This window comes from Carassius gibelio, chromosome A7, assembly GCF_023724105.1.
Source record: "Carassius gibelio isolate Cgi1373 ecotype wild population from Czech Republic chromosome A7, carGib1.2-hapl.c, whole genome shotgun sequence".
Lineage (NCBI taxonomy): Eukaryota > Metazoa > Chordata > Actinopteri > Cypriniformes > Cyprinidae > Carassius > Carassius gibelio.
In genome coordinates, this window is record NC_068377.1 from 32556746 (window position 1) to 32580138 (window position 23393).

Genomic DNA, 23393 nt, shown 5'->3' on the forward strand with positions numbered 1-23393 from the left:
CCAATAGAAAACAACTGAAGAAGTTACTTTGCATGCTTTTGAAAGCCAGTTTGCCTCACATGTGAGCTAGGTGCATGTGAAGACCTCAAAGCCAAACTGCCTATGTAGGCCTCATGGTCTACGTGACTGCTCTTATGAACAGAGAATACAGAAGGAAGTGCCGAAGATGGGAGATGCCACAGGATAAGATAATGCACCGACACAAGTCCTAAAATGTATATGCCTCTGCAACAGATAACAGACATTATCTCTTGAAAAACAGACTAGCAAGTGGTTTTATACAAGGAAAGCAAGCATTAGGAAAACTAATAAACAACTGTGGAAAAGTACTGGGAATGACATATTACAGAATGATCTGCGCACTCATCAGACAGTGACCGATTGTAGCATTATTTTACAAGACATAGAAGACTTTACTCCACACCAAAGTACACAAAGACAAAACATTCTTACTTAAAATGTTTTTATTTGATTAAAAATAAAATTTCACATTGTTTAAAAGGCTGTGAAAAGCTGACTTGATCCATAAATAACAAGCCTTTTGGAAGTTTTTGGACATAGGACATATTCCTGATAGCAAATAAAGCATTGATTATCCTACTGCCCAAAACAAAACTCTTCACAGAGACATGATTTATGGTTAATTATGTAATGTTACACAATTATGTATGTAGTATTTCATGACTGAAAAAAAAAACAGCAGGTGATTAAAATAAGCATATGAAAAGCACTATGAAGTAAACAAGCACTTGTAAACTCAAAGTACACTGAGTAAAGCATGATACATGTAAAAACTAGAGATGATTTAATTTTGTTTAATACATCCTTCTCTCTTAATGTAATGAAATGGCAAAAATTTCACTATTTCGAAAATTCAAAAAAACAAAAAAATTTGCTAAATGTGTGAATTTCACAAAAAATGTCAAGGCCACAAAATAAAACAAAATACTGTAAGTTTTTGCATTAAGAAAATATACATTTTTAGGACCACCAAAATTTTTGAGGCTTTTCATAATTTATTAATTTTTTCTTTTGATTTTGGAATGCAATAAAACATTTATTTTCTAAAAAAAAAAAAAAAAAGAAAAAAAATTCAGACAAAATATATTTTCGGCCATGTCAGTTCATGAAGAACTATAGGTAGTGAATAGCAATGCATTATTTATGACGTCTCAATGGTAAAACAACACTGTGACATATTTCGTAAAAACTAGCATAACCTTCCAAATGCTTTATGTCACAGCATACTGTGCAATGAGATTTCCTCCTGGTTTCATTTCCTAGTATATCTTCATGCCTGTTCCTCTCTTGATTCCTGGTCCCTCTATCGTCCATTCTCTGGAGAGCTAGAGGAAGAGCAGACAGAAGAGGAAGAAGCTAGATGTTCCTTATGGTCTCCAGTCCCCGCCCTTTTAACTCTCCACTGGAGGATGCAGGTGTCTTTCCCGCCCATCGACAGAAGGTGACTGTCATTATGTGTGAAACGAACGTTGGTCACATGACTGCCATGGCCCTCATACTTATAACTTGGAGCCTGACAGAGAAATCAGGGAATTCATTATTCATTTCTTGCAGTATAAACAAACACTTTTCCTGACACATTACCTGATAAGAGTAAATATGTGAATTATTAATCTGCATACAATGCATACTACATCTGGCCTGTTGTATCAAAGTTTAATGCATTGTTAAGAATACTGATTCTAGTTAGATTTATTGTTTCATTTTATTTTTGTTCCAAAGGGATAATTGTTTTGACTCTCAAATATTTCTGGCAGTGACTGACCTTTGGTTTGGGACATGGATACTGGAACAAATGAACCTTACAGAAGTCATCAGCTACCGCCACCAATTTCTCACTGTGTGATCGACACAAGGCGTTGATATCTGTCCCATCTGATCCCTCGAGCCACACACCTAGACAGCAATACAGTTTAGACAGTCAGCATTCCCATATACATGCTTTCACTGCACAGGCCTTTACGGACTCACAACATCAGGGGAACATACTTTATGCACATGCTCCAGATGCATACACACTCGAGTACCCATGATGAAACTTGAGTTAAATGAATAATGAGTTAAAATTTTTTTTTACATTTGTAACAAAAAAATTTAATAAAAAAAAAATTAAATGTTAAACAATACTTGTTATTAAAGCAAGATAGAGTTTATGTTTGTGTATGTGCAAATCAGCAAATCAAAAGAAAACCAGCCAGCATATAGAAATGTTTTGTCCCACTCCTCCTAAAGAGTGTTTGACACTGGCACAAACATTTATTAATAAAAAAAAGAAGAAGAAGATTTTCTCTCACCCACAACATGGAATCCAAGCACACAGGTATAGGACGCCCACTCTCGATCTTTACTCTCAAACCGGTTCCTCAACAGCTTGCAACCGCTTGCAATGTCCCCTTTTTCCACATACATAAATGTCAAAATGCATTATCATTCACATTACTCACTGTCTTCTGTCAATATTATTATGAATCATGAACTCAAGCATGCAGGCTTACAGTAGAGAATTTCATAATCGCCAGAGTTGGACATGATGTATTTTCCATCTTTGGACCAGTCAAGGTGAGTAATGAAACTGGAGTGCCCCTGAACACACAGCGAAGAGTTTAGCACACAAACAGCCTGCTATAAGCCATTACAAACAACAAACCTCCACGGCAAACCAGCATTAAACAGTCTGGCATCATTTAGAACACTTGAACCAAAAGCTTGGCTTACTGTGCACTTTCCGAATCGTGTATAGCGCCGGCCACCCTCAGTGACGTTGTAAATGTAGATTAAGTTGTCATGGGATCCAACTGCCAAAAAGCTGCCATCTGTGTTTTGGTAAGCAGTAAAACATAAGCTATTGACTATAAACAGGCTTATAAGAGCTACAGAACAATTTACATGCAGTTAAACCTGCCACATTGAAACATGACCTATGTGCCTATGTGCTACAAACACAAATCTCTTTTACATTTACTAAATTAAATATGGTTCACTTTAGGAAAAAGTTCTGTTTTATACTGTGCCCTTTATTGTTGTGATTTGGTTGACCTCTGACCTGGGGAGTATCTCATTACGGACAGCTGCTCATTGCCATCAGTCAGGTCTGACACTACTTCTTTGGTTTTCAGATCCAGTACAACCCATCTATATGAATAAGGGTTTAAAAAAACACCATAAAGCCATTAAAAGGGAATATTTCACTGTATAAAGCTTAGTTAAAAACTAATAAACTAGAGTGGAAACTATTATCAACTGTGTTGTAAATGTTTTACCTTCCAGTACTCAGTCCAACAGAGACAACAGCTCCATTTGGGCTGAAATCAGCACACAGACCAGATTCCTAAAAATGATAAAAATGTATGTTTCGTTCTTGTGTTTTTATGATAATACTGGAATAAATATTTAAAGGTGCACCAAAATGTTTCATATTTAAATAAATGAATATTAATACTGACAAATATGCACAATCAAATGACTTCGGTGACATCAGTGGTGTAAACAACAACAGTATACTACATACACTGACATTCAAAAGTTTTGGGGTCTCTGTCTCTTTCTCTCTCTCTCTAAGAAATGTAAATGCATATAAATGCTGTTCTTTCTTACTACTCATCAAAGAATACTAAAAATGCATCACAGTTTTCACAAAAATGTTAAGGAGCACAACTGTTTTCAACATTGATAATAACAAGAAATGTTTCTTGAGCATTTAATCAGTATATTAGAATAATTTCTGGAGGATCATGTGAGACTATAGATTGGAGCAATGATGCTGAAAATTCAGCTTTGCATCACAGCAATAAATTACATTTAAAATATACAAAAATATTCCGTTATACATTTTTTTATTATGATCTATATATATTTTTTAGTTATTAATATATAACAATTTTTTATAAATTGTAACAATATTTCACAATATTACAGTTTTCACTGTATGTTTTAATAAAACAAGTGCAACCTTGGTGAGCATAAAAGACATCTTTTTAATTATTTTAAATCAATAAATAAATGCAACCCCAAAATTCTCCACTTTAGTGTTACATTGTTGAGACTAAATTAATTTATCATCTCAGTAACGCTCAAATACTAACAATTGTTTACTTCTACTCTATTCCAAGCATATTGCGTGATGCAGAATCCATTGTCAGTACAAAGTGTAGTATACAGCCAGTGGCACACACAAAAAAAGCCTAGTGCACCTTTAAAACAGTTTGTTTCCTGTGACCTCTCTGACCTCTAGTGTTGCGCACCATTCCAGTTTGTGGTCCTCTGCATTCCACACACACACTTGACGATCATTTCCACAGGTAAGAAATATGCTCTGAGTGGGATGTGTGGCCAGACCCCACATTTCATCCACATGACCCTGTCAATTCAATACACCTTTTCAGATTCACTACAAGATCCACACTTGTTTTTCTTTTTTTTTATAAATGAAAGTTAATTTTATTATTTAAGTCGATTCATAATTTACATCAATACCCCTATTCAGACATTCAAAAACAATGTATATTTACATATAAATCCAATATATCTACCTGTACAATAGCCACAAACCCATCCGAAAATGTTCCTCTTAGGATCGCGTTTCGTGTTGTGCCAACGAGCAGTTCCTCTCCATCTACATCTGCAATGGTGCGGACCGCACCAAAATTCTCAGGAATCTAGAAGGCCAATCAAGAAGTTGCTTACATTTAACCTCTGCATAAACTGCTGCAAACACACAGTTTCAAAAACAATAGAGATTCCCGTTTCACCTCACACTCTCTTTCGGGTGCCAGATCTGCGCTCCAGCGGATGACCTTGCGGTCCTTTCCGCCGCCGCTGAGTATAGCTCCACCCTGCAGGACGCACATAGTGAAAACACTGCCCTCGTGAGCGCGCGTCTGCTTCATGATCTGAAATGTCTCTGCAGGCACGGAGAGAAAAAAAAACTGGCAAGGTGAATTTGAAAAGATATCCACTGTGTATCCAATAAGTAATACAGGCTATATTAACACAATTTTCAAAAGTCACATACATACATAAATAAACACTAACGTCACATAATTTATTTCGTATTTTAAAATACAACCAAGTGAAATGATTATTTAATAGAAAAATTGTAGGGTGGGGACTCTGCGGTTGTTGATTAGATTGAGGAAGATGACTGGGTGAAATGACTGGAGAAGTCCAGCATACGTCACCAGAGATTGACATTCTGATGTAAAATTACAAGGTCATCTAATCTCTAATGTTAGATGAAAACTGATACAGTACTGATTAATATTGTGCATCTCTAGTAAAATGTCAAATAGAGGTCTATCAGGCAAAAATGAAAAAATCTTTTTGCATACCCTTTGCTCCTTTCCCTAATGTTTTGATATCAGCAGCAGATTTCCCCCATGTGAGAATGTTCCCCTCAGAGTCTCCCGTCAACACATCACCCGTAAGACTGAACACGAAGCACAGGACGAACTTAGGCTTCTTGTATTTCTGTTAACAAAACAAAGAACAAAATCACAAAAAATGACAAATACCGAACAACGTGAATTTACAAGATCATTCAGAAAGCATTCTAATATGCTTATTTGGCGATTAAGAAACATTTCTTATTATTATGAATCTTCAAAACAGTTGCGTTTCTTAATTTTACTATGGAAATTGTGGTGCATTTTAATTATTATTATTATTTATTTATATATTTTTTAACTGCATTTATTGGAAATGAATTTCTTTTGTAACATTATAAATACATTCACTGTAACTTTTGATCAGTTTAATGCATCCTTGCTTAATAAAAGTATTAAAAATAACATGATACTACTATAGTACCATGTTTCCTAAAATATGTTAATACCATTTTAAATTTTTGTAAGTGAGTTGCTGTTAGTTTGCATAATTTCTTCCCATTTTTGTACACGGAAAAGCAAATGATACCAAATTTACAGTGGAGGACAGTCAATATGGACTCACTCCAAAGATGCCCTGTTTTTTGGTCAGTGTTCCAGCGCTCATGGTCCAGAAGTAGACATGGGACTTGCCACAGGAGATGATGTTGTTGGTGTCTGTTGGGCTGAAGTCCACCGCCAAAATTGCCTCATTAGTGCTCTGAAACAAATATACAGACACACACTATGAAGACATATGGTTTTCCGCAGTATTTATGACTATGTGCCAATGGCTCTGTTATTATAGGAGAAAAGCTACAATTCAACTTCAAACTTCCAGTCAATCTGCAGCTGCAATAGCAGCTCATGTCAGTTTAATTACAGAAAATGACTGTAATTTTCCTGTAGCATTAAAAGATGTAATCCAGAAACTGTAAATACATCTTCAAAGCTTCGCAGAGGATATTGTCATTGCTTATGATTTCTAAATTGTTCAGGCTCTTTAATTTTCTACTGCAACCATGTTCTGTGTATTCATCTTCAAGTACTATTGTTTCCCGAATTCCGCCACATAATAGCTCCAAACATACATTAGACTTGTGCTTGTGAGATTTCTGAATAATATTTATCTCACCGTAAAAAGAATTAAAAAAAACAAAACAATTCTTATTGAAATGAAAATCTAGATTAACTCAGCAAAACATCATGCTATTTAAAGTCCAACTACTTCCTAAACCCATTACTATCAGCACAGCCCACAAGGAACAACTTCATACAAAAGGCCAGTCCTAAAAACACTCGCTATCACTCTCAAAAATCTACTGTAAAATATTTAGCCGCTCCCATAGCAACCCCACTCAAACCGCTCATGCTGAAGAATAAGGAAATATTTAGGACAAAGGATCCAACAGAGCAAAAAAAGAACATCCACAATAAAGCTGACGGCTTTACAGCACGCAGGCAGTTGGCTTTATATAATCAGTCAAGAGCTGCTGAAATAATAACTAGGATAATGCATTTTAAAAAGTCAAATACATTGTGAAACAATTTAGGACTATATCAGACATGATGGAGGGTCGAACCAGGAGTTTTTATAAGGAAATATTGTGTGCTTGAAAAAATATTGCTAGGTTATTAAAGCTGCGGTAGGGAACTTTTGACGCTCTAGCGGTTAATAAACAGAACTGCTTGCGTCTTGCGGAAGAACATCGTAGCCGGAACTACTTCTCTCTGTTTATGTCTATGAAGAATCACAAAGGTACTGGGTTACTCCGCCGCGGTATCCCCGAAGCAATCTAAAATAGTCAGAATATAAACACTTATTATAAGTGCACCTTAGTGATTTAGGACAAGCCAAAAACACGGTTTGGAAAATGGATTCATGGTGTACTCGCTTATTATATACATTTTTCTACATTTTGAACACAAACAAAGTTACGGACCGCAGCTCTGATTGGTTGTTTCTTACCGGGAGCGATGTATTTTCTGCAAATGGCAATAGGACCACTGGGAGGAGCTTGATTTTTACACAGATTATCTGTCTCATATTCTACTGTCAGGACATAATGACAGGTTTAACAAATATGTAAAAAATATATTTTTACAAAAGTTACCTACTGCAGCTTTAATCATGAGAATGTAAGCTATACCCATGTAGCTTCATGAAGATATTGTAAAGGTAGAAAGTGTGTGTGTGTGTGTGTATACACACCTTGACTTCAGTTTGCTTTATGTTTTTATTCCAGTCCCACACAGAAAACATGTGCTCATTGGAATCGTCGATCACACAGAGTAATGTACCAGCATCCTGTAACATATTTCGCAATATTATGTTTGTGTATTTAGTTATTTATAATTGAAAATGTACTATTCCAAAAGACTGCCACATGCCAAAGTTTATAGTCTAGAAATGTTTGTGAAGTGATTTGGATCCTGCATTATAGTATTATTTTACATGATTGATATTCTATCTGTTTAATCCACATGGACAGCGGTCTGTTCTCTCTGTCTGCTATGTTTGAACTGGAAAGAATGCGAAATGGAGGGCAATACTCACTGAACTGGAAAATGCCAGGGCTCCGACACCTCGTTCAAATGTGCCGAGGCCGATCTGTTGCAGTGTCACTAGCGTTTTGGAGTCCCAGATGTGCACATAGGGCTGAAGAGGCTGACGAACACACATGCACACACAGAAAGTTGGCTCAAGAACATGAACGTGTTTTTATGATTGCATATAGACAGTTTGTATGATTGTATGTAACAGACTGTTTTACCATTTCTTTTCATTCTTAACAATTTGAATCACCATTTTGCCTTCACTAGTTAATTTACATTAATGCATTTAGCAGATGCTTTTATCCAAAGTGACTTACAAAAGAGGAACAAGAGCAATTCGCCAGTTTAAATCAACAGTCATCAACTTAATTTTTTTACAAATATTTCAATGTAATATGACGTCATAAAATCTACATGCATGCAAATAATAATAGAATGAGTAAAATGCCATATAAAATAGTTTTTATATGTTGCATTACACATCACACCACAATTCTGACTTCCCAATAGTTTGTCACATAACATATTTATTATTTGCACTGTAAATGTTAATCTTGTTAATCAGTAAAATGTGATTTATTTATGTGTTTATCTCACCTTGCCATCTTTGTCTACTCCTGCTGTCTGTCCGGATGCTACACGCACCTTGTCTGGGTGGATGGCAAGACTACATGACAACAAAAAAAGTAAGAACATAACAATCCGGACGAAATTAGGTGCACATCTAAATAACTCTTCAAACTCACCATCTGACACAGTCTGTGTGCTTCTGATAATGTCTTTGCGTTTGGTTGTTGATATGATACAGAACCACCACGCACGCAATAAAATAAACTGCTTCTCCAGACGGCAACAGGTAAAGATTAGCTCGACAGTCCCGTCCCCGGTAACCATAGCTGAGAATAAAAAGGTCAAGGAACATTTGCTAATATTTATGCATTATATAAAGGAAATCTAAGTCACTGTGCTTAGCAACATGAGGTAAAATAAGTATATACTCCCTAAAATAATATGAAACTGAGAAAACATAAGCCAAATTAAATGATTAATTTTCTATGTATTGGAAGAATATGTGCTGTCAATCAATAAGTAAACATTTAAGGGGAACTATCTGCATATTTATCAGTTTTAACATACAGGTGATTAGGCATAAAACTGATGCATAAAAAAAAATGCATCAAGATTTTTTTTTCAATGCAATGTGATTTAATGGGAATTATTTTTTTTTTATATACTTTTTTTACATTTACAATTATTTTAATTTTATAATAACTTTTAATTTATACAAAAGCAAATCCATATTTATAACTTAATTCATTTTAAGTAATTAAAATGTAATTAATTATAAAAAAAAACAAAAAAACAATTGCTCTAGGATACACCCAATCCAGATCCAGTTTCTGTGAGGGGAGTTCCATTTTCAGCTCCTCGTAGTTCGGAATGTTTGAAGGAATGTACATTGTGATTGGTCGTCCACGGATGAACATCTTGATTGACTGACCTGTGAGCAAAACAAAGTGGAAAATGCACAATATGAAAATACAAAAAATCTAAATGATTCTGATGTCCACAGTTGCCAGTTGCAACGAGTACTATCATTTGGATTTGTTAACTTCAAGAATACAATTGATAACTTAATAATAATATCATAATGGTTTCTATTACAATATTTTATACAGAATATTTTAAGTCAACAATTAGTTCGAATGAAAACAATGATTGAAACCTACCCTGCGTTCCTCTCCTGGACCCCTGAGATCCTGGTCAAAGATAAAAACGCAAACAAACATTATCTTTGCAGCTGCAAAACACATTAGGAATTCCTGCGGCCCAACTGACTCTACAGGGAGCTCCAGTGAGAACACCTCTCTGACTCATCGGTGTCAGGTCCTGGTTTTGGACTGCACTGAGGGGTAGACTCTGTTTTTAAAAGGGCTTTTTAAAAGCAATGAAGCAAGCAAGTAATCTGTGTGTCTACTGCAAAGGAATGACATTAAATGCAACAGCCACAAACTAATAATCAAAGTCTGCATCAAAACATCACTGACCTTCGAAGATCTTTAATATAATATGGGTTGTTTTGATACAAGAGAAAGTGAGAATATCCCGTATGGTTTTGAGTTTAACCCACATACGACTCCAGAAGGACCCTTTTATCAATGTTATCAGATAGATGTTGCACATAGATGTTGCACAGGTGATGGCGAAACAACATTCCACAAATGTGTCAGTTTCATCCCCGAAGGAATAACAACATATGTTTGATGTTGAGCGGAGATATGACTTTCCCCAGCCATTAAATAGCGCAGGTGACTAAATTATTAAAACGGCACACGCACACAAATAAAATGGCTAAGGCAGTGTTGTGAAATGGTGGTGTGAATATCTGGCACGCAGGGAAAGGGAAATAGACACCCATCATCCTGCACAGAAAACTAGAGTAGTGCGGTTGTATAACCAAAGAAAGAAACTTTCCAGCGAGAGCACAACCACTCCTGTGTCTCACTGCAAAAGGGAAACCGGCATCTATACATGCACAATGAATAAACAAACAAATAGAGATGAAGCCACTAATGGCTTGTTAAAATAATTTACATTTGGCTATGCTGAGTCACGCTTGCTGTTGTGAGAACATTGCACTGCAATGCATTTAGACAAAATCTGCTCTCTAATATATATTTATTCAGTTATCAATTTGCTTTTCAACCTGGGGTCCATAAAGCTACTGAAAGGGGTGTATGAACTGATACACTGTCTGGGGTCAGTAAGATTTTTTTTTTTCTTTTTTTTTTAAGAAATTACTACTTATATTCAGCAAGGATGCATTAAACTGATCAAAAGTGATATTAGATGGGCTGGGATTAGGGTAACTAGTTCAATCATTTCTGGTGCAACTGTGTTTTTGCAATGAAAAAATAAAAGGAGAGATTCAAATATTTTACGAGATGCCATTCCTCAGAGAGTGATTTAGATTGCTGATAGTGCTTTAGTGTGCCAACAGTCAGCATAGAAAAACTGTCTGAGAAGTTTTGCTTTCTAACTGATATCATTGAAAGTACCACTGCTGCAGCAGCAATCAAATCAGCACTTGTGTTTAAATACACTGCCTTCATCAATACATATCAAGATAATTACTGTGTGCTACGAGCAATGTTCCATTATTCTGAATCCATAGGTTTATATGTGAAGAGATTAAAAGACTGTGTGTTACTGATTAAAAAACTAATTATTCAAGAAATGAAAACCTGACAATCCTGATTGTGGGAAACTGAAAAGACAATGACTACATGTTGAGTGAAAGGTTAAAAGTGTCATATATTCATAACACATGACAGCTTTTCCAGTTATCTAGCACACAAGGAAATAGAATAGAACGGAGTATTGTAAAGGGCTGACTATCTCTATATAAGAGGCACAAGTTATTCGGAAACTGAAGTAGAAAATGATTAATGCAAGCCTGAATTATGACAAAGCTAGGCTGCTAAGATCAATGCGGTTTAGAAATGTTCATAAAAGATGAATGAAGAAAAAGAAGGTGAGAGAATGAGAGAGATGTCTTGTTACCTGCACTGGAGATAAGGTCTTTTGACCGGCTATGGAGACAAACACATCAGCTAATTAGTGAATTAATCATTTAACACAGTGAACATAGAACATATATATTAACACGGCAGTCGCATCAACCCTTCAGTTCAACTTTCACAAATGTCATGTTTTTTTTTATGTCACGCCAGCTTCTTTGACTGTTTTCATGTTGGAAACAATACCTGAGTTATTCATTGAAGACACATTTTGCAGAAAATTCCATGATTACAAGGTTTCCATGAAGTGCACAGAAACATTTAATTTGAACAAAGATTTAGTTCACCCAAAAAAAGAACATTTGGACCAGATTTGGAGAGATTTTCCATTACATCACTTGCCCACCAATGGATCCTCTGCAGTGAATGGGTGCCGTCATAATGAGAGTCCAAACAGACAGAGGATCTGGTGGTGAGCAAGTGATGTAATGGAAAATCTCTCCAAATCTGTTCTGATGAAGAAACAAACTCATCATATCTTGGATGGCCTGAGGGTGGGGACATTTTCAGGAAATTTTCATTTATGGGTGAACTATTCCATTAATCTCTATTAAAACCATCGATGGCACTCTAAATTACAAAAATTAAGCACAATGGGAATACTAGGTGCCTTACATTTTGTCTGATGACTTGCACACTTTTATGCAATGGGCCAACTGACAAAACTTGCTAAACCTGTTAACATTTTACATGAAATCCAAACGAGGATGGACATAACTACTTTCTACAAAGTGTTGTTTACATGGAGGAAACTCCACCCACAGGAAAGGATGATTTAGACAACTTTACAACTCAAAAACACATATTTCATGAAAGAAACATTGTAAACACTTTGATTAAAATATTCTTTGAATCCCTTGGACATCAATTGTGCATACATGTTGTTTCTGTAAACTGAGGGATGAGTCATACAGATTTTCTGTAGAAACCGACAACATCTCGTAGATTGTGCTGATAGAATTTAAATTATTCAATTACTGTGAAACTTTCCGCTATGTGAAAGTGCATGCTTGAACAGAAAAAAACAACGTCTCTCACCTCTCCAGACTCGGAGACCGTGTGAGTAAGTTTGTAGAGGAGGCCGCTTTCTTAGAAAGCCGCTGTTTGGTCTTGTCTTGGGAGTCTCTGCTTTTCTCGCTGTTCCTTCTCACCCTGATCTCAAAAAGAGACATTAGTTACTCTCTGCATGTGCCGTGAAATCAGATTAACAGAGCGCATGCAAGGAGACGTCAATGCAGATATGAGCATGGTAACATGTAGTAACAGAACTGACAGAATGTGCTCAGCATGTTTCCATTTATGAGACCCATCAAGTTTGGACGTGCAGCATGCAAAATCAAACCCACTACCCACAATCATGCAAATAAATCAAATATCAGTGATTGAATGCAATGTTTACGTCACAATGGATTCAAACTTATGTGTGCAGGAGTGTGAGTCTGTGCTCACTGAGGGATTGTTTCCTTTAGCACACCCTATTTCCTGTTCTTCTAAATACCCTAAGAGACATCCAATAAAAGCTACATGAAACAGGAAATATCTGTGGTCATGTGACCAATGATGATACTTGCGGTGACAGATAGAGAAGTGAAAGTCATCTGATAAAGGGGGCTGTCCACTCTTAAATTAAGCTGAATGCTGTCACACTTTTTATGGCACATTTTACACAGTAGTCGTCGAAATGAGCATCAGACCAACACACTACCTAGACTGTTATATAATATTTGAGAAAGACTTATAAGTTGATAATGTACAAATGTTTAATAAAATAAGTGTTCATTTAATTATTCTTCTCTAATGTACTTTGTCGAATGCAGTTTGAAGTTCAAAAATAAGATTTTTTTATGTTTTTGAAAGTTTATAATGCAAAACTAAGGCTGTATTTATTTGATCCAAAATAAAGTAAAAACAGTGATATTATACACAATGGTTTGAGATAATTGAAGAAATCCTGGTTATTGAGCTATTTAAATATAATCTAATGTTGACAAAAACTTGAAATGGACTGGGAAAATTAGTTGATATATAAAAAGAATATAAAGACATCCGCATCTAAGTAAAGAGTAATTTGCATTAGAAATATGTAACAGCACCTGTTTGGCTTGGTTGTTCTGTACACTGTAGAACACATACATTATTATGTTTATGCTATATGTATAATTTTTTTTCCTTCTGTTAATGTTTTATTTGTGTTGTTAATCTTGTAAATTAAACTTTCTAAAAAAAAAAAAATAAATAAATAAAATAAAAACAGTGATACTGTGAATTATTACTATTGTTTTCTATTAGAAAATACTTTGAAATGTAATTTATTCCTGTGTTTACAAGACTGATTTTTCAGCAGTTGTGCTGCTTAATATTTTTGTGGAAAGGTAAATTTTGTTTATTTTTCTCCAAGATGTGTTGATGAGTTAAAAGTTTAAAAGAACAGCATTTATGTGAAATAGAAATCTTTTGTAAAATTATAAACGTTTACTGTCACTTTTGCTAAATAATTTATTTACTTATGTCAGAAAAACAAAACAAAACAAAAACTAATAAAAGTCAAATTAAAGAGACAATGTATTGGCAGAAAAAAGACTATACTATGCTAAAGGTAAACTATGTGTTTGCTAACTTGGTTTTGAATGTAACATATGGTCAATGTCCATTTAATCTGTGATCTGCAATTTACATTCAAATTATGCCAGTGTTTTCCATGGTACGCTGATAGTTTCAGAGTTTGTCTGCATGGAATGTCTTTAAAACTGCACATTTGTTTTCATTTAAAGCTGTGGTAGGGAACTTTTGACTTATCTCTAGCGGTTAATAAACAGAACTGCTTGCGTCTTGCGGAAGAACATCGTAGCCGGAACTACTTCTCTCTGTTTATGTCTATGAAGAATCACAAAGGTACTGGGTTACTCCGCCGCGGTACCCCCGAAGTAATCTAAAATAGTCCTAATATAAACACTTATTATAGGTGCACCCCAGTGATTCAGGACAAGCTAAAAACACGGTTAGGAAAATGGATTCATGGTGTACTCGCTTATTATATAAATTTTTCTACATTTTGAACACAAACAAAGTTACGGGCTGCAGCTCTGATTGGTTGTTTTTTACCGGGAGTGATGGAGTTTCTGCAAATGGCAAAAGGACCACTGGGAGGAGCCAGAGGAGCTTGATTTTTTCACAGATTATCTGTCTCATATTATACTGTCAGGACATAATGACAGGTTTAATAAATATGTAAAAAATATTTTTTTTTACAAAAGTTCCCTACAGCACCTTTCAGTGCTAATCCAGCAGAAGAGTGACAAGTCACAGACCACCATCTGACACCATCAACGGCAGCTTAGGGGGCCACTAATAGTCATTTTTAACTCTCTGTCAACATAATCTTCCAGTATCTTGTTAAGTGTCTCACATTCATACATTACCATGAATTAGTAATTAATTATGGGCAGCTAGGTTTTGGGATTTCACGCTGTGCATTTGTAAACCACATATTTACATACATTCTTTGGTCACATTTTGGTTACTTCCCTCTTGCGCTGAAACTAAACAAGGCATGAATGTTTAACGATGCAAGCATTGTTTAGTTTTGCCTGGTGCTCGGTTGCAAAACAATCTACCGCAGCATTCTAGCACCACATAACTTTATAAACCCAATACCTCTTTTGCTTGATGTCCATGCAAGGATACCAGGAAGGGATGAGACATAATTATCTGTAAAGCACTGTTTACATGGAACATTACATTTGTGGGAACCAAGAAGACATTTAGGCGAAAGACCACCCAAAGCAAGCATGCAGATAAATCAGTCAATGAATCAAGAGGTTTGCTCTGTTTATAAGATTAAGTGAGATTATATGATGGGTTAGTTTGATTTTAATGCGCCAGTCATGAGCTTTTGTTTTTCTGCAAAACCATGTTACAGACAAGATTCCATGGAGCTGTTTTGACAAATCTACTCAGGCATTCCTGTCACAATGACAGCTTTTTGGCTTTTGCAGCGATCTTATATGTTCCTTATTCACCTGAAGGAGAGTCGACGGGTCTAGATGACGGTTTTTATTGCTGCGCTTATCATGGAATGCTGCACTGTTCTTGCAACATGTTAACGGACATGCATACCTAGCCTTTCCAAAGAAGTCAAAGCATTAACTTGATCCAAAAATAAATGTAGAACACTGTTTATACAGAACTGTTCTCATTAAAAGAGCTGAATGAATGCAAAAAAGATCATCAATATAGTCATGGCCTAAAGCACACTTAGGAATACAAACGTCTGTCTCTGGTATAAATAAAGGACTGATACTGTATATTACTGTAACAGCTCAATGGTGCAAGAAATGATTCCAAGGAAATCCATCTTAAATGCAATTCAAGTCGCTTTGGATAAAGGCGTCTGCAAAATGCATTAAAAAAAACAATTAACGTCAATTAAAAAGTTATGCATTTGAAAAATAGCTCTTGAAAGTTTAAATGAGCTTTCGCATCTATTTTGAAGCTATTTAAACTTGTTCATCCACTAGCAATGTAACAAATAAAAGGTTTCATTCTAAAACTGAGGTACAAACATCGACAACCTCATTAAAAAATCAGGGCTGAGCTAAATTACACACTCCCGCTGATTCCTTGACTATCCACTAATGCATTTTTTGTAAATATAGCTCAATCTGGGAGCCAAAAATGTCCCAACAAGCTGTAACTTTGGTTTGTGCAGCAACGTAAGCATTAATGTTAGGATTAACACCAAAACCAGAAGCAGTGAATTCAAGCAGCCAGCCAATGCTTGACTCCACTTTTGGGGGTCAACGCACAGCATTTTCTCTTCCTCCCGAATGGAGGAGAGTGGGCCTCCGTGTGGGCTGGATGCCAGCTCTTTTGGGGGTGCGGGCGAGGAGGACGTTGGCGTCTGAGGGCCTGAACCCTGGCTGTCCTCGCTGCATTTGCTCTGCTGTTGCTGAAGGGTTCTGTTTGTGGTGGGCTGGATGGTTTCTTCTACGGAGGAGCTCCAGGTTTGGTCCTTCCCCATCTCTTCTTCAAAGGCATCTTCCTCCTCTCCACGGAGTTTGATCGGGGTTTCATCGGTGAACTGGATGCTTTCAGGTAATGCATCCTCCAGGGAGAGACTCTGGATGGCCCGTGTCAGGGCCAGCGGGACAGTCTCGTGATTGGGGATCCATGGCTCAGTCTGAGTGCACCTGTCACTAGTGCTCGGTTTGTAGCTGGAAATGGTTTTAGCCCCGCCCTCCCCGTTTTCAGCTGTGTTTGAGATATGGCTAGATACACAAAAAGAACAGAGTTTTTAAGATGAGGGATTTCTCAACATGATGCTTGTCGGTTAAAGTGAACGCAACAACCTAAAAATGAAAATTCGGCAATCACTTACCTATCCTCAAGTTATTCCAAACATCTATGACTGTCTTTCCATGGAACGCAAACACAGATATTGCATAATATCCAAAATGCTTTTTCGAGGCTATAAAGCTTAAGAGGTTTACTCAACCAGAAAATGTTAATTTTGACATTAATCACTTACACCCATGTTGTTCCAAACCCGTAATGCTTCAGAACACAATTTAAGATATTTTGGATGAAAACCGGGTGGTTTATCCTTGTGGCGCGGCTGACATAGAAGAGCGTAGGCAGTTTGCGTTCAACGGATAATCTCTAAAATGGTGCTACCGTGATGTGGGGAGACACAGAGGAGACAAATTGTTGGAATCATTATTTTAGTTTTCTCAAATGTCAAATCCTTAACAAAAAAAGTATTGTCATTGCTTCATAAGGTTACGGTTGAACCACTGATGACAGTCATAAGCCTCCCCGTTTTCATCCAAAATATCTAAAATAGTGTTCGGAAGACAAACTAAGCTTTTACGGGTTTGGAACAACATGGGGGTAAGTGATTAATGACAAAATGTTCATTTCCTTGAACATACCTTTAAAAAAATGTAAAAGCATCATGAAAGTAGTCCATGCAACTTGCAAAGTAGTCCATGCAAGTTTTCTGAAGCCATATGATAGCACTTCATGATACATTTTCTGGAAAAAAAACTTGCTGACCCAGCTTTCCAACACGATATTTAAAGACATTTCCATTTACTGTATTCTGATATTTCTTTTTTTTTTTTTTAGCATTTCTGCTGTAATTACAACAAAGCTGCTTGGTTTCAAACTATTAATAAAAACTACTGATATATTCCAAGAAGTTTCAAGAACTGTGTGTTATTCTATGGCTCCTCTGGATCACTGGTTGAGAACCACTGGTTTATGGTGCTATTTGTTATTGGTGTTTAGAGCTCAATGGCCTTAGTTTATGTCAAAATGGCACTTTTAGATGTTCTTCTGAATATTTTTCTTTGCGTTCAGCAGAAGGAAGAAGAACTGTCATTTACATTTTCCACCATATAAATTAGAAAATCTCATTAAAGTAACATTGATATTATAATGAACACAAATAACACAGTTTTCACTGTTCTCTCCTTTTCCCTGAATGCTTTTCAGAATGTCCCAAATATGCAGCTTGCCAAGGAATGTTGCTCTGCTTCTTTGTATTAAACGTGTGGGCGGCCAAACTGATTTTCACAAAGCTTTTCTTCTCAGTATCATCAAGCATATCTGAAACTTCAAGCCGTAACTGAATTTCATTTGTGGATGACTGATATTTTGATAAATGACTGTGTGATTGTGAGCTGACTTTCTGTTGTCTTTAAAACCTTGTAATACAAGTGCACATTTAATGTACCGAGACAGGAAACTGCTTAAAGGGATACTCCACCCCAAAATGAACATTTTGTCATTAATCATTTTGAGGTGGAGTATCCATTTAATTGCGTAAATTATTAAAGTAAATTATACTTTCCAGAATCTTCTGTATACCTGTTTGGTGTGTGGTGAAATCCGTCAAGTGAGCTTGTAGACAGTCTGCAAGGTTTAGAGAATCCATCCACATAACAGGAATGATTTAACACTCGGGCTGCAGCAGGGTTCACTGTACACACACATTTACATGAGTGAAGTTTCTTCATGGCAGTTACTTTAATTAAGGTAAAACAATGCAATAAAATCTGTTGCAATACATTCAAAATACCAATAAACCTGTTGCAATGCCTTTATAGTAACACAATGAAATCATTAATCCAAAAATAAAAATCTGTTGAAATCTGGCCATCCAAGATCTACTTGTTTTTTTTTATCAGAAAAAATTGAGAGAAATGTAGCATTACTTCACTAGATGTTAACTGATGGACTGGAGTCGTGTGAATTATTGCAATGTTTTTATCAGCTGTTTAAACTTTCATTATGACGGCACCCATTCACTGCAGAGGATCCATTGGTGAGCAAGTGGTGTAATGCTACATTTCTCCAAATCTGTTGAAGAAACAAACACATCTACACCTGGGATGGCCTAAGGGTGAAAATCATTTCTGAAAATGTTCATTTTTGGATGAACTATTCCTTTAACAAACCTCTTACCAGCAATCAGCTGCTGTTTAAGCAGGGGTATCTGTTGGTCATGGAGGCGGAGTGTACGCAAGGCATCGGCCAAGGAGGACTTCAGTAGCGTTATTTCATCTTCTTGTGCTTGGAGGCGCACCTCCATTAAAGACAGCCTGTCAGGAAACTCTGTGCTGCTTTCTGCAGACACATCATCTAGAAAACAACAATGAAAAATAAAAATCACATAGAAAGATGACAGAACATGTCAAACTAAAAAAAAGGGGAAACAAAGATGCACTTTTTAAAATTAAAATCAGCATAAAAATAAAGGCAGAACACTATTTACCTTTCTTTTGTATAATTACTTAAATACTTCACAATTTAAACAATAAAACATAATATATTTGCACTATAGCAAATGAGATGCAAAAAAACTAATTAATTTTCTTCTTGATGCTTCTTTAAGCTTCTTGATGTCTTAAATCTTGGAACGTAATACAATCTGCTTGAGTGTAATTAGTCTTTGGTGCAATGGCCACAGACTGAAATGTTCTGCCCTTTAGGCTTCAGCGAATTCTAGGCTTCTGCACAATAGATGGGATGTGTTTGTTATATTTAAACAGGGATATAGGTCTATTCTCCTAGTTACAATAGGCCACACAAGAACAAACACACATGGAAACATTTATATGCAACATTTAAAGTTCCTCAACTAACTACACATGATTCCTCATAAAAGCAGAAACATTAAAAACATTGTAAAATAGGTGTATAAAATAAAATATCATTGTGTAAAATACAATACAAAAATGTTTGTATTTTGTATATACAGTACATCAGCATTGGCCAGTAAAAAACTAACATCAAGAGAAGCCTCTCACACTGGTGATATACACTGCTGACAAACCGCATCAAAGTGCCGCTGGTAACACTCTAGTATTCCTGACATCTTCTCCCACAAACAAACCCATTTCATTTTGCCTTGATCACCTGGAATTATTGGCTAATGTATTTCTGCCGCAAGATTTCAAGCCTGAAGCTCTTTCTCTTCAATGAACACCCTTTATTGTCTGAATTACACAGAACTGAGCTTCAGTAGTAGTGAACCATGACTGGGCCTTGGACTACGGTCTTGAAAATGTAAATGGTTTATTCAAAGCTGTCATGATGTGCCTTAAAGGATTAGTTCACTTCCGGGACAAAAGTTTCCTGATAATTTACTCACCCCATAGTCATCTAAAATGTTCAGGTCTTTCTTTAAGTGTTAAAGACATTAAGGTATTTGAGGAAAACATTTTTCTTCATATAATGGACTCCAAAAGATTCAAAAGGCTCTACACGATCCCAGCCAAGAAATAATGGTCTTATCTAGTGAAACGATTGGTCATTTTCTAAAATAAATAAATAAAATACAAATTTCTATACTTTTCAGCCACAAATGCTCATCTTGCACTAGCTCAACTTCCTGCATTATGTTATCACATTCGAAAGGTCACCGAAGCGCTGACCCAGTGATTACAAAACAATTGTGCAAAGAAAGTCAAACACCCTTTACAAAAGAGATAAAACAATGATGTAAGATGATTTTGAAGTTGGAGGAGTTTTTTGCCCTACCCTACCTTTCTGAACTGTAGTATACATAGACGAAGAGCTAACAGTGCGTGACCTTTCTAATGTGATTATATAATGAGTGGATTTTCAGATGTGCGTTGCGGAGCTAGTGCAAGGCATTCATGGGTGGTTAAAAATGATGTATATATATATATTTTTTTTTTTTTGAAAATGAGTGCAGATAAGATGCTTATTCCTCAGCTGGGATCGTGAAGAGCCCTTTGAAGCTGCACTGAAACCTGTTGGCCACCATTGAAGCCAATTATGGAGAAAAGAAAAATCCTGGAATGTTTTCCTCAAAAACCTTAATTTCTTTGTGACCAGAGACAGAAAAACATGAACATCTTCATGTCTCTTCATGAAGACATGGGGTGAGTAAATTAGCAGGACATTTTTATTCTGGAAGTAAATAAATACTGTTTAATGTTGCATCTTAAACGCAGTTTAAACCCTATTGACAGCATCGACAGCATTTTGTTGAGTACCACAGATAACAAGTTCAGATTTTCTAGATTAACTATATTAAAGTAAAACAAACATTGCAGGAGGTTTAAAAGAAGCTAATAGATGCTTACACAATATTATTCCACATAAAAAAATAGTCAAAATTTTTCCAAATAAACAAACGGAATTATCAAATCCTGACTGAATTTATCACACTAGTCTTATATGAACATAAAACTTAAATCTATTATTTTAAAGTTTATTCTGGTGGAACACCTTTCCCTATGGATGGACTTTGACTGTAGGTACACTGTAATGTTGTTATGATTTACATTTTCACAAACTGAGAGAGAAGTCTAAGGCTACGTTTACACTAGAGCGTTTTCGTTTTAAAGCGGCATTTTAAAATGAAAACGATTCTTGTCTACACTGGCATTTTCGAAATTATCTCCGTCCCCACTACGCAACCTAAAAAGCATTTCACATGACCATTCATGCATATTATTATTGTTTACACGGTCGACAAGAATACGCAGAGCGAATGTTTGCAGCCATGCCATTGTTTTCAAAAGTCTTTGTTTTGGTCTTCTAAAACGGTGTCTTCTGCGTTTTTGAAAGTTCAGGTTGAAAACACCGAAGTTGTGTAAACGACAGGTGTAACCATATCAAAAGTTATGCTTGATTTTAAAACGAAAACGCACTTGTGTAAATGTAACCTAAATTATTTTCTGAGAGATTTCAAATAAGTAATAAAAAAAACCTCCTTTGATATTTAAACTAAATTGTAGTCTGACACAATATAAACCAGATTTCAGTCAGATATTAATTTAGCTTTAACAAACCAAGGTGACACACGACCCATTTTATTGCATGATTGGCTCAAGTTCTTTGAAATACAACAGGACGTGTAGATAACCAAAGGTCCAGACTTCCTGAACCACAAATACATCCTGTGCTCTTTCAGATAGGAACAAAAATGAAGCCTATAACATTCTTTTTCTCTCACTCACAGAGACGTACTAACAGGGCTATTCAATGCCTCTGGATGAGAACCTTGACTCCTCTGATTTCTTCCCACAATGGATTCATTGAAGATGTGGGACGCTCTCTTCGAGCTAACATATTTTTCGGTTTCACAAGACCAACCAGAGGCCAAAACCACAAATATACCGAACAGATTTAAACAGGGCCAAAGTGCTAGGAGTGCACAGCGCCAACAAATATGGACTCAAAGTGAAACTACTGAAAGAACCTGAGATTAATGATACACTTTGAAAGCTACAAATCATTAAACAGCCCTGTTGTTATTAAATAACTTTAAATTATGACTGCAGGTGGTGATGAGTTACATCATGTGGACAAAATAACACTATTTGTCTGAAAGGAATAGGTCAACACAAAATTAGAGTTCTGTCATTATTTACTCAGTTTCAAAACTCTATGTCTATCCGTATAACCAGCTTTCCTTTTGGGTGGACAAGTCAGTTAAATAGCCCTTTTCCAGAAGATTTTACATTACAAAGGGGTTAACAATGGAAGTTAACAATGGAAGTTGCCAAATACAGGGCTGCATGGGTGAGTCAGTCTGACATTTCAACAAATTTCACACAGAGCAACACAGACAAATGAACAAGGATGTGGCAACACATTTTTACATCCAGACCAACCTCTGGCTGAGCTCCAAGTGGCCCAACAGTCTCTGAAGGCAGGCAGATACATGCACACGAAAGAATCAAAAGATCTAAGATACGATCAAACAACGTTCATGTCATAGCAAATAGCAGGAATAATTGAAATGCAGATCCACCAAGATTCCAAGCTGATACCAAAACCAGTTTTTAAATACAGAGTATTTTCTTTAATAACAACCAGGAACTTAAGGAAAGTTTTATAAGTGAGCTACAGAATTATTATTTTTTATTTGATTTGTGTGACACATTTATCAAAAACACAAGAATGATAAAAAAATAAAAAATAAATAAACACCCCACACAATTTTCAAAAACTGTCAAAGATAAAAAAAACAAAACAGGATAGGGTTTCCAACTTAAAGGGAATCCAACCAGAACAATTTATCTACACAAAACAGAGCTTAAACCCCAAACTTTAGCTATAAATTGGTGAAACAGTCTAATTTTAGACAAATTCAAAATGCTACTTACTGCTGTGTGTAACTTACATCAAGAATTATGTATATTTCTTGTTTTCAAACAATGGGTCTCTACAGTATTACAATAGTTACAATAGTACAATAGTTCACAACAGTATTTTGTTCCATCAAAAAATAAAAAGTAAAGAATGCTGTTGGTAAAGTGTTAACAGTGTTTTCTACAAAGTTCAATAGGTTACCTATGGTCTCTCTGTAGTAGATTCACTGCAGTCACCAAAC

The 23393-nt window shown here is 35.9% G+C and overlaps 1 protein-coding gene across 2 annotated transcripts in view; it reads right to left on the reverse strand.

The window, feature by feature from the left end:
- Positions 1 to 446: 446 nt before the first annotated feature.
- LOC128017284 (echinoderm microtubule-associated protein-like 4) overlaps positions 447 to 23393 on the reverse strand; it is a 30834-nt gene continuing 7887 nt past the window's right edge. The window contains exons 2-24 of one of the 2 annotated variants that reach the window (XM_052602592.1): positions 18986 to 19162; positions 18389 to 18500; positions 16324 to 16785; positions 12557 to 12670; positions 11502 to 11530; positions 9668 to 9697; positions 9318 to 9438; positions 8684 to 8833; positions 8535 to 8604; positions 7939 to 8049; positions 7594 to 7689; positions 5968 to 6102; positions 5349 to 5487; positions 4770 to 4921; positions 4551 to 4676; positions 4247 to 4378; positions 3282 to 3349; positions 3065 to 3153; positions 2737 to 2834; positions 2517 to 2604; positions 2316 to 2414; positions 1787 to 1917; positions 447 to 1534 (exon numbers count right to left, since the gene is read on the reverse strand). In XM_052602592.1, the coding sequence (XP_052458552.1) occupies positions 1325 to 1534; positions 1787 to 1917; positions 2316 to 2414; positions 2517 to 2604; positions 2737 to 2834; positions 3065 to 3153; positions 3282 to 3349; positions 4247 to 4378; positions 4551 to 4676; positions 4770 to 4921; positions 5349 to 5487; positions 5968 to 6102; positions 7594 to 7689; positions 7939 to 8049; positions 8535 to 8604; positions 8684 to 8833; positions 9318 to 9438; positions 9668 to 9697; positions 11502 to 11530; positions 12557 to 12670; positions 16324 to 16785; positions 18389 to 18500; positions 18986 to 19162 (2939 nt within the window). In that variant the 3' untranslated portion in view covers positions 447 to 1324. The remainder of the gene's footprint in view (positions 1535 to 1786; positions 1918 to 2315; positions 2415 to 2516; positions 2605 to 2736; positions 2835 to 3064; positions 3154 to 3281; positions 3350 to 4246; positions 4379 to 4550; positions 4677 to 4769; positions 4922 to 5348; positions 5488 to 5967; positions 6103 to 7593; positions 7690 to 7938; positions 8050 to 8534; positions 8605 to 8683; positions 8834 to 9317; positions 9439 to 9667; positions 9698 to 11501; positions 11531 to 12556; positions 12671 to 16323; positions 16786 to 18388; positions 18501 to 18985; positions 19163 to 23393) is intronic. The other variant, XM_052602593.1, reaches the window with a different exon arrangement.